This window comes from Triticum aestivum, chromosome 2B (genome assembly GCF_018294505.1).
Source record: "Triticum aestivum cultivar Chinese Spring chromosome 2B, IWGSC CS RefSeq v2.1, whole genome shotgun sequence".
In the NCBI taxonomy this organism is placed as follows: Eukaryota; Viridiplantae; Streptophyta; class Magnoliopsida; order Poales; family Poaceae; genus Triticum; species Triticum aestivum.
In genome coordinates this window covers 85,494,459-85,506,185 of record NC_057798.1, presented here as the reverse complement: position 1 = coordinate 85,506,185, position 11,727 = coordinate 85,494,459, and the positions used below count along the sequence as shown (strand labels likewise).

The 11,727-nt window shown below is 45.2% G+C and overlaps 1 protein-coding gene across 2 annotated transcripts; it reads left to right on the top strand.

The window, feature by feature from the left end:
- The first annotated feature begins 3,431 nt into the window (after nt 1-3,431).
- On the top strand, nt 3,432-9,256 carry LOC123043626 (2-dehydro-3-deoxyphosphooctonate aldolase). 2 transcript variants are annotated; one of them, XM_044466139.1, is made up of 13 exons: nt 3,437-3,779; nt 4,537-4,634; nt 4,707-4,803; nt 4,870-4,935; nt 5,289-5,348; nt 5,464-5,538; nt 6,299-6,383; nt 6,900-6,958; nt 7,520-7,564; nt 8,485-8,583; nt 8,697-8,744; nt 8,830-8,877; nt 8,964-9,256. In XM_044466139.1, the coding sequence occupies exons 1-13, from the start codon at nt 3,741-3,743 to the stop codon at nt 9,018-9,020; spliced, it is 876 nt and encodes a 291-aa protein (XP_044322074.1). In that variant the 5' UTR covers nt 3,437-3,740; the 3' UTR covers nt 9,021-9,256. The 2 variants fall into 2 exon arrangements, with proteins under 2 accessions (XP_044322073.1, XP_044322074.1); XM_044466138.1 differs by having other exon boundaries at nt 3,432-3,779; nt 8,697-8,877.
- Nucleotides 9,257-11,727: the final 2,471 nt, after the last annotated feature.

Genomic DNA, 11,727 nt, shown 5'->3' with positions numbered 1-11,727 from the left:
TCACTTTTTGTTTCCATTTTGCACATAAGAAGGTGTGTCTTATTAGGCTCCCTTGGCCATGGGTGATATACCATTGGAAATCCACCCTCTCTGTGTTTGAGCAACTTGTTGAGCATCCACATGACCAGACTAGTGGTGCACATAGAACGTACAAACTCTAGTGTAATGGATTCCCTTTTACGGCACAAATAACTATTTCTATGTATAGGAATAGTAAAGGCTCATATGAGCTGACCATTATTTTTGACTGGGAGGTATACAGTTAGAAGAGAATTGTGAACATGTACGAGAGACAAAATTTCTGAATTCAAATCTTCTAAACGTGTACGCAGTTCTGAGCTCATTTCCTCTTTTCAAATAGATAATTGCAATACATATTTGCCTGAATATTTTACAGCTTCCCTTGACAAGATGATATGACGGAAGCAATAGAGCGGGAAAAAAGAGAAGCCAATCATTTCATTTTGTAAGCAAAGCAGAGGGAGGACGCCCATGGAGACACTCTCCCTGCAATGAGCGGGGAATAGGAAATGCCTGGCTGAAGGACAATGATTTTTTTGGCTACAAAATGCTCAAGTGTATGTTCTCGTGTAAATAGTTTCCCTAAGGAATGACTTTGATGATATTGTGGGCGAGAAAAACAAAGTCAGCACTGTATTGAGGTTATTATTGACACAGTTTCATCCTTAATATTTTGTCTTTTTGGCCGAAAGGTCGATGGGAGTTTTTCATTTTGTTGTCAATTTTTTTAAGACTTTTGACTTTGTCGACTAACTTCTTTTGAGCAAATCAGGTGCATACACACCCAGGTTCATCGCCCCGTCAGAATGGATTTCAAACGATTTGCTAAGACTTTGGATGCTATTTTATAGAGCACATTGCAAAGACTGATAGGACGGAAGTTCTTCAACTGTTTTGTCTTAACCGTCTTCGAAATCAACACTATGACCGAATCACAGAAACCTTCAGGAATCGACATGATGAAGGCTTATGATCGTGTGGAGTGGAGCTACCTCCATCAGTGTTTGACCATTCTGGGTTTTGCTCCTTCCTGGATCGAGGCAGTAATGCGATGTGTGGCCAATGTCCATTATGCTGTCAGAGTTAACAGAGAGCTCATTGAACCGATGATTCCATCTCATGGCATTCGACAAGGGGGGCCCAGTCAGCCCATATATCTTTCTCTTATGCACTGAAGGTTTGTCTAGTCTGCTATTTCAAAAGGAGGCTCGTGGCGAGCTACATGGGATTCAAAACGACCGTCATGGCCCGTCTATCTCACACCTCCTGTTTGCAGATGATAGCATCTTCTTTGCTAAGAGTGATTCTCAGAGCGTGGCATCTTTGGAGTCCACCCTCAGTTCATATTGTGCGAGATCAGGGCAAGCAATCAATAAAGACAAGTCATCAGTGTTCTTTGGTAAGCACTGCCCTGCGAATGTCAAAGACCGTGTGAAAAATCAGTTGGGTATATGCACCGAGACGTTCCATGGCTCTTACCTGGGTATGCCCATGGATGTTGGAAGTTCTCCCACAAGCACTTTCAAATTTCTTCCGGATAGGGCGTGGCAGAGCATCCATGGTTGGTCGGACCGGCCTATGTCCAGAGCAGGGACTGATACCTTACTGAAATCCAAGACTCAAGCTATTCCCACCTTTATCTCAAGTTGCTTCCGCTTGCGGGTGGCTATTTGCGAGAAATTCCGGCAGATCATTTCTGATCAATGGTGGGGACGTGAGGATGGTAAAAAGAAAATGCATTGGCGCTCTTGGGATTGGCTCTCCACACCGAAATCCCTCGAGGGCATGGGCTTCCGGGATATGGCACTTTTCAACCAGGCGATGCTAGGCAAACAAGGCTGGAGACTGCTGACTGATCATGGATCACGGTGTGCGCATGTTTTAAAAGGAAGGTACTTTCCGTTCAGTGACTTGTGGAATGTTGCTGCTCCTCGCTCGGCCTCGGCCACTTGGCGTGCCATTCTGCACGGTCGGGACCTGCTAAGAAGGGGGTGCAATGGGTATTGGGAATGGGAGAAGCACCCATATTCTCAGGGATCACTGGATCCCTTCTACCCCCCCCCCACCCCCCGGCTTTGCTACGACCCCTTTCTCTAACCCAGATTCTGCCACTTTCATTGCTTGGTTGACGAGGATAACGGATGTTGGAATGAGGAAACAATGAGAGCCTTCTTCTCAGAGGAGGTGGCCAATGATATCCTCCAAATTCCTATCAACTTGGCGGGAGGGCCGGACTTTGTGCGCTGGCCTTTCACAAGATTCGGAGAGTACACTGTCCCTTCAGCCTACAACATGTCCAGGATGAGTCGATTCTTGTCTGAACGGAGTGGAAATGTCGGGGGATAGCACTCCAATTGGGCCTTGGAGGAAAGACTATGGAAAAAGCTTTGGAATGTCAAGGCTCCAAACAAGATGAAAGTAGTGCTCTGGAGGTTTGCTCACGACTGTCTGCCATCGGGAGAGCAACTGCACCGGCGTCAGGTTCCGACGAGGACGGACTGCTACTTATGTGGCCGTCCGAAAGGCATTGAATACGCGTCGCTGTTTTGTGCTCATGCCCGAACTACCTGGGAGGAGATCAAGGTCGCCTTTGGGATCAAGTTGTTCCGCTCTTCCTTCATATCTTCGAAGCAATGGCTGTTCAACTTGCTAGCGCGTGGCTCAGATCGAGATATATCCATCATATCGGTCACATTGTGGCATATTTGGGAGGCTCGGAATTCTGCCCGTAATGAACCTGATGCTCCTCATCCGAAGCGTACATCGGCGAGGGTGCGTGCTTACATTGATATGATTTTTCAGCACCTGTTCAATTCTGGACCTGCAACTAGACGTGAGACACCTGCTTCTAGCTCCTGTTGGTGTCCGCCACCGCAAGGTACGTTGCTGTTGTCTTCAGATGCTGCTGTCTCTTTGGACCGGGGTTCTTCTGCGATGGGTGTGGTGGTGCAAGACCACACCAGCCAGTGTGTGGCTACGGCTTCAGAACCTCTGCTTGGTGTCTCATCTCCGGAAGTGGCCGAGGCCCTGGCTCTTCGTCGTGTGGCTTATTTGGCTCGTCAAGAGAACTATGAGCATGTGATCTTCCAATCTGATTGCCTCTCGGTGGTGCAAAGGTTGCATTCTTGGGCCCGAGACCGTTCCTTGGTGGGTTCGATCATCGTTGATATCAAGTCGGCTTGTGGGGCTTGTCTACTGTGTCTTTTAAGCATGTTCGTCGGCATCGTAATGTTTCAGCTCATGTTTTAGCTAGATTCAGTCTGAACTCAGTGAGTTTTTGTATTTTTCATTTTGCTTCGGATTGCATCCGGGAGACTTTATGTAATTTGATTGCTTGATTTATAAAGGCCGGCATTCTCTCTCTAAAAAAAAAGAAGGTTCATCGCAAGGTTCGACTAAAAAAAGAAGACCAAAACCGGTCCCTCCCGAGTCCCGACTCAGGGACGCATCTACCGACAGTCGTCATCCTCCTCCAGCAATCCCCATGTGCTCTCTGCCCCGCTCCGCCTGATCCCACTCCCACCGCCTCCTTCTGCTCGTCCGCGGCCCATTCATCCACATCCGCCACAGTCCTCCATGCCCTGCCTCCGGTGTGCCTGACGACCCGATTCCTCGCCAACGAACTCCTCCTCAGTTCCCCACTTCCCGGATCCCCGTCGCCCCGGCCGAGCAGAAACCGGAGCCCCGCCGCAGATCCGCAGGGAGAAGGAGGGGGGAGAATGGACGCCCCGTCGGTGGCGCTCTACAACCAGCTCAAGGTAACAAGAATGCCCTCGCGCTGCTTATGTTGTCGGGGGCGGCATTTCGTCGACCACTCTGCGGCTGCGGGTGCCGTGGCGGGTTCAGTTCAGACCTTCTTTGCCCTTTGTTCCTCGCCTAGGTTTTTTTAGTAATTAAAACGGTTCTTGTGGTGGGTAGTTGTTGGATCACGTCGCTATCTGCTTATTGTTTGTAGTCCTTTTTCTTTTGGTTAACAGATGATAATACAACTGACAGTTACGGCATACATTCTGTCAGTTGATAATACAGATGATAATACATTCTGTTAGGGCCTTGCATGGTGCTTACCAGTTACGTCATACAGAATAATCCGCATTTGTTAGGTTTCTTGGTGAGGTGCTGGTCAAATTAAGTCAATTAATATGCTCCCTGAATGTCTTAAATGCATGTCGCCGTTGCGATTTACATGAATGTAGAAATAGTTCCGCAGAAATTCGCATGATTTAGCAAGTTTGTTGGTGTCGTGACGCTATTGACTATGCTCGAGCCTTGGGATGTTTGGTATCACTAAAATGGTATTTCTGTATTTGTGTTTTTGTGTTTTCTTTCGAGTCAATTACAGAGAAACTTCCTTTTGAGTGCTGTGTTTCTGCCTCTTGGATGATAGTAAAATTGCTTTTCGGGGCTCATATCATGTCCTTGGTTTGTCGTCATATGAATGAATGATACTAGCAGCGTGATCACAGCTGAAGACGTCATATATGCGAGAACTGACCCCTCTGATTCTTGTACCAGGCTGCTCAACCATTCTTCTTGTTAGCTGGGCCCAATGTGATTGAATCAGAGGAACATATCTTGAAGATGGCCAAACACATCAAAGCCATCACGACCAAGTAAACAACCAATCACCATACTTCTGTTTACTCTTGGGCCAAACTAAACCTGTTTTTCTTTCTCCATGGCAGGCTTGGGGTGCCTCTTGTGTTCAAATCAAGCTTTGATAAAGCAAACCGTACATCGTCGAAATCCTTCCGCGGTCCTGGTCTGGAACAAGGCCTAAAGGTGTGACAAAATAATATTAGACCTTTTGTCGCTTCCGTATATAACTTTATCACCTTTCTATATCAGATCCTTGAAAAGGTGAAGGCCGCATATGACCTTCCAGTGGTCACCGACGTGCATGAAAGCTGCCAGGTATCCATTTGATTCTATTAATCCTGTATGTAAGGAAATTCTTCTCTGTTTTGCTAGCAAATTCTGCTGTGTCACTCGCTTGATATTTCTGCAAATTTAGCTGAGTCCATTAATCATGTTTCCTTTCTATGAAATGTTACTGTACCACAGGTACCGTTACTTTTTCGTACATTTGAATGTGACATGTGTGAATTTAAAATATCTTTGTTTGAATATATTGCTAGGCTTTTTGTGTTGAATTTGTACTGCTACATGTGTTTATTGTATACCCTTTGAATCCTAATTCTTGGATTGTGTGTCCTTTGCTCTGAAGTGTAAAGCAAAGATGTTTTCTAACTAATTCACTAAATCAGTGTGAAGCTGTCGGAAGAGTTGCTGATATTATACAGATTCCAGCTTTCCTCTGTCGCCAGGTACAAATTTAATGTATGCATGTTTCTGGGAAAACTGCAGTACTACTACCTATCAAGCATGAATCTTCTTTAATATCTCGTTCAACATGCCTAATATAAGTATCTATGACAACAGACTGACCTTCTAGTGGCTGCGGCTAAGACTGGGAAAATTATCAATATCAAGAAAGGACAATTCTGTGCCCCGTCTGTAAGTTGCATTTCTATCTGGCAGTCTTCGCAAAATTCGAATGTAGCACCCCATATTTTGATTCTTATAAGGTGCGTTTGAGTTGGCACCTCGACAAAATTAAAGTTTAACCATAAATTTCTTTTCCAATATATTGTTTGTACCTATCAAGGAAATTATGACAGCGTGAAAAGCACATATAGACACGGGGCATATTTACTACACATTTATATTGTTTGACTATCTATTGGTCAAACATTACAAAGAATGAAAGATAGAATCTCATGTTTCATGGGCGCTTCATAGAAATCAAAAAGGGGTACCATTGTTGCCACTATCTGAGTTATTGCTGGTGCCATTGTCTGTTTTAGGGTTAGCCTAAAAAACTCATGCTTAGTTTGTTCAATAATGTCCTTTGTATTTCACATCATGTGATTTCTTTCTCTATGAGATTGAATGGTCATGCAAAGTTGAAGCTAATTGCACTTGTTTGGACCTTTTATTCTACTCTTTATTAATCCAACATTAGAAACCAACATGATGTCTAACTAACTGTGTAAAACAAGCTATCAGTTCCAGTTTAGTCTGTCACTGTTCTGAATTGTCATTTCCCTTCAGAAGTTCGGCCAGCCATTGTTCAAGATGTAGCTTTCTGTATCCATATACCAATTACATGCTTGTGCTACTTAACTAGATGTTTTTTCAATGGAAAATGTTGCGCCCAGCTTCTAGTTAAGTTGCACATTTGTTGAAGTGATCCTGTATGGCTGTACCATAACAGGTTATGGCCAACTCTGCGGAGAAAATTAGACTTGCTGGAAATCAAAATGTAATGGTCTGTGAGCGAGGCACCATGTTTGGCTACAGTTAAGTCATCTTTTCGCCTTTTTTTGTACTGCCTGCTTCAGTAGTAAATAAATAAGAGAAAACACATAATATCATATTACATTATAGGCTATGTAATTATCAGGAAACATATTGTACTGACTAGGATATCCTGCTCTTTCTGGACACTTGGATATGATGTGGCATGGGGAATAATGATTGTTGTGATGGAGCAGCTAGATAAAGAGAAAATACATGAAAAAGTGAAATCTGAGGGCTAACTAGCTCTTCAAATGTCTCTGTGTCCCTAGCCATTTAACATTTTAGCGTGTTTGAATTTACTAATAGTAGTAGTACATACTACTAGTCAGGTTGGTGCACCATGCAGTGCAGCTGCCATAAAACAAAGTGAGCTATACAACCATTTGCCCGCTTTCCTTATTCAGGTTAAAGGAGAATCAGGCATTAGCCCTGCAACAAGCAACAAATGTTCATGGTTTCGTTGTAGCAGATAACTGATTTAGCAATATCTTGTTTTGTTTTCATTTTACACACAGATGATCTAATTGTTGATCCAAGGAACTTTGAGTTGCTGAGGGAAGCAAATTGCCCAGTTGTAAGTATTATCACCTTACTTTTGTCCACAATTGCACAATCACATATTCAGCTTGTTTCTAGTCATGAAAAGCTCTGTCTAGGTTATCATTGGCGTTCGGCCACAATAGAAAAAAGGTTATCATTGGTGAGATTGGGTATATCGGGATGTCCGGTATTCATGATGGCGTGATATTTGCAAAAAAAATAGCATTAACCTATTTTGCAACATTGGAGCTCTATTATATAATGAAGATAGTTGTTTTTTATTGTCAATTAAGTGATTAAGCATTGAGTTTTATTTTTCTCTTGGGGCACATTTGCCTTAATATGGCAGATGTCTAGCTTTTGTGCTATTTTCTGTTGTTATTACTCGATAACGGATTTGGGTTATTTGTTTAGACATAAACGAGATGATTGCGTTTTCTATAGCTGAATTGCACGTTGAATTCTCGATTTGTGTATTCTCAAATATCATGTTATGTGGTAACTTATTCCATTGAATTCTCGATTTGTTTATTCTCAAATATCATGTACCATGAACAATGACATAGATCAGTGACAGAGAAGTATCCATTTTCAGGTAGCTGATGTAACACATGCTCTACAACAACCAGCTGGGAAAAAGGTATACTCACCTATTTCCAATATTCCTCTCTTGGTTTAGGGTAATTGTCCTCGCAGACATTTTTGCTCAACCTTAAGAAAATTATTGAAGGGGAGCCTTGGCGCAGTGGTAAAGCTGCTGCTTTGTGACCATGAGGTCACGGGTTCAAGTCTTGGAAACAGCCCCTTGCAGAAAATGTAGGGAAAGGCTGCGTACAATAGACCCAAAGTGGTCGGACCCTTCCCTGGACCCTGTGCAAGCAGGAGCTACATGCACCGGGCTGCCGTTTTTTAAGAAAATTATTCTTTTCTTTCTTTTCCCCTTTGGCAGAGTCATGTCGTCTGTGAATAAAATCAACATCAAGGGAATCATCATGATCTTTAAATGTTGCCAATAGTTTACATGGAAACTTGCTCCCTTCTGTCTTAAAAAAGATGACATTTTAGACGTCTATGCTGTGTTCATAACATAATTTTGCTACTTAATTTCTACTATAGTATCGCTAAATTTAATTGTTACGTTATGGAAGTATGTTCTGATACCAATCTGTAAATATGATTTCTCACATATCCAATCGAATCATATGTTTTTAACAAATTGGTGGTGAAAGTTTTAAAAGCTTGATGAAAACTATGTCCCGGACACCATGCTTATATGGACTGGGAGGGATTATACAATACGTGGCAATGTTCCAAAGTGATCCATCACTGTATATTTCTGCAACCATGATCCATGGCCAAAGCTCAAAAACCATGGTGTGATATCTAAGCAATTCAGTCTTTTTGGGTTATTTCTATTTTGGTTCTTCTGTGTAGCCATCTCCTAAGATAGTGTGATCAATTAGTAAAACATTGATGACCAAATTAAACCTCTTCCAAACTAACTGTCTTTTGAGGATTTTAATTTTGCTCAACCGGGCATACTTGATTCTGTTTTGTAAGCTTGATGGTGGTGGGGTTGCAAGTGGGGGCTTACGAGAACTCATACCATGCATCGCAAGGACTGCTGTTGCAGTTGGTGTTGATGGTATTTTCATGGAGGTAGGTCGATGAAGCTATCATGTTGCTTTTTGCTCCATGTACCTTTCAATTTTTTTTATCATCCATAGAGATACAACAATATTTTTAAGATTATTTTCACAATCCTATGACAGGTACATGATGATCCCCTGAATTCACCATGTGACGGGCCAACTCAATGGGTAACCTCTCCTGTTGAGACATTTTCAACCATGGTGGGTGATGATATGCTCACTTATTCCTACTGTTGTGCACATTGTTTTGTAGCCATTGTGCAATTTGGAGGAGCTGTTGGAAGAATTGATTGCGATCGCTGTAAGTGAGACATCCTTGCTTGGGTATAGTGAGGCCAAATCGCTCTCTTAAGCGCTCACCATTTTCCTTTTTCTCTTTGTGCGAAGCGAGTCACCAAAGGAAAGAAACCGCTCAAGATCGACCTAACTCCATTCAAGGAATGATTTGGCAGTGGATAGCAATAGGAATAACCTTGTGGCTGCCAATTGGTTTCACCAATATGGTCGTGTCCAGGCGAGTTGGCTCTTTGTATGCGGTACTTTCATTTACCGTTGGCTTCTAGCTTTGTTGGATTGCCTGCATGTATTAGTTTCTTTCCAAGCGTAGCATAGCAGCCACAGATTGCTGTTTTGAATGGCTCTGTCTCGAGAATCAACTCGAAAGAAGTCGACTTTTGATTTGTGGTGTTTCAGTTGGAGCACATTTTTCGAAATCGGACAGCAGGGTAAAGAAACACACACGGTTGCATGAGCATGATGATAGCAGCTTCCTCTTTTTATCCCTGGTGATAAACTGATACAGTTGCGAACAATGCTAAATACATAAATTCTCCTTGAAAAATCAATAAATCATAATGCCTAGAGCTTTTCTTGCAAATGCAAATGGATTTGATGATTAGGGGACCAAACGAACACCGAGTATATTCAATAGTTTTTCCTCCTTGAAATTGAAAGCCTTCACCATATTACAAACCAGAAGTGAAGCATCCAATTTGCTTCCAGTTCTGAAGAAAGTTTTGACGCTCCGGATATTTGAATGGGAAACGTTTGGCATCGGCGCACCGGCGGAACGCTTCGGCCGGTGCCCCTCGCTCGCTCGCTTTTTTCCACGGACGGAACATTTTTTTTCTTATATGCTTCTTCTTCCTCTCGCGAGCGCCGCCTCCTGGAAGTGTGTCCCCTCCCCCTCCCCTCTTCCCGAGCTGCGACTGGGCCACCACGACCTTCATCGCCGGCGGCCAGGCTCCCCTCGCCGGCTGCCATGGCTGCCTGCCGCCATGGCCAGATCCATCCCCTACCTCAAGCTTTCACGCGGGCGCATCCCCTCCCCCCTCCCCCCTCCCCCCTCCCTCCTCCCCCCTTCCCCCCTCCCCCCGGGCTGCGACTGGGCGACCACAACCTCCATCGCCGGCGACCAGGCGCTCCCTCGCCGGCCGCCATGGCTGCCTGCCGCCATGGCTGGATGCAGCCCGCGTATACTAGTGTTGCAACCGTCACCTAGAACAGCTTCAACAGCTGTTGAAAAAAGCTTCAACCATAGACAGAAAAGCTTCAATGAAACTGCATAATAAGGGGAAGCTGCAACCGTAGTTGGTTTTGTTACTACAGGCGAAGGTTTTTGCTACATCCATCAGGCGGAGCTGCGACCTCACGACGATGACAACGACGATTTTTTTGTTGCAATCGTAGTAGAATTTTGCTACCACCGCTGAAGTTTTTGCTACATCCATGTAAGGCAGAGTTGCGACCTCGCGAAAGACGGCGACGGTGTTTGATTTTTGCTGCAACCATAGTAGATTTTTGCTTCTATCGGTGAAGCTTTTTGCTACATCCATGTAAGGCGGAGTCGCGACCTCGCGAAAGACGGCGACGGTGTTTGATTTTTGCTGCAACCATAGTAGATTTTTGCTTCTATCGGTGAAGCTTTTTGCTACATCCATGTAAGGCGGAGTCGCGACCTCGCGAAAGACGGCGACGGTGTTTGATTTTTGCTGCAACCGTAGTTTACTTTCGCTACTACGGGTGAAGTTTTTTGCTACATCCGTTCAAAACGGTGTTGATTGACTGACGGTCGAGCTGCAATGGCGAGCATCAATGGCGAGGGGCGGCGGCCGAGCCACAACCGTCGCCGTCAAGAGCTGCAACGCAGGTGGAGTTGTTGCATGGGAACTGGCGACGTGGACAGCTGGCGAGGGCGGGGACTGGCGACGAGGACGGGCGGCGAGGGCAGGGATCGGCGACGAGGACGGGCGGCGAGGGTGGGGGTCCGGCGGCGACGAGGAAGACCGGCGAGGGTGGGGACCGGCGACCACCGGAGGGGACAGGAGGCGCGGCGTCGCGCTCCCCCAAACGGGATCCAACTGACTGCCCGAGGAAGAAGAGAGCTTGGGGCGATTCGTTTTTTTTTTTGCTTGGGATCCAGCGGCTGCGTGGCTCAAATCGAACGGTCCGGGCTGGACCGGCCGAACGATTCGGCCGGCGCACCGGCGCCTATCGGTGCCCTATTTGAATTGCAATTACCTTGCGAATTCCTGATGCAAAGCCCATGGAACTTTGATCAACAAGTTTCGGTTTCATGCTATCTTGTCCCGTGTCGCGTGCATACTTGACCCGCATCACCTAGGCTGCAATAGAAGAAGAATTAGGCTGGCTGCAACATTAGAAGCTACGTAACTGCTAGTGACATGAGTCACCTATGATCCTGAGAACCATCAGCTGCACGTGCATCGTCAAGCATTGAATTTCTGTTCAACATACTCCTATGCCAACCAACTGCTTCAAATACATATCCATCTCTTTTCTCCTGTGTCTAGCCAAAGGATCGGTTATGCAAGAATGCACTACCAGTAGAGTCCTTTCCCCTAGCGGCGGCTAGGGTTTCCGTGTCCTCCCTGGCGATCTAATCGCGAGAGAGTTTCTACCCAATTTCTTCGCCTCCCCTACATAGGGTTTCCCGTACGGATCGAGGGAAGTCTTCTCCCAGGTTTGCTACGATGGAATCGGCGGCGGACGCACAGTCAGGTACGAGCGGCGGCAGCGGTGCCGCCATGAGATCGGATCTGGACGAATTCATGGAGCAGTTGAACCTTGAGGATGAAGTCTTTGATGATTTGGTAATCGATGAGAACGACCAGGAGATCAATGAAAGCGT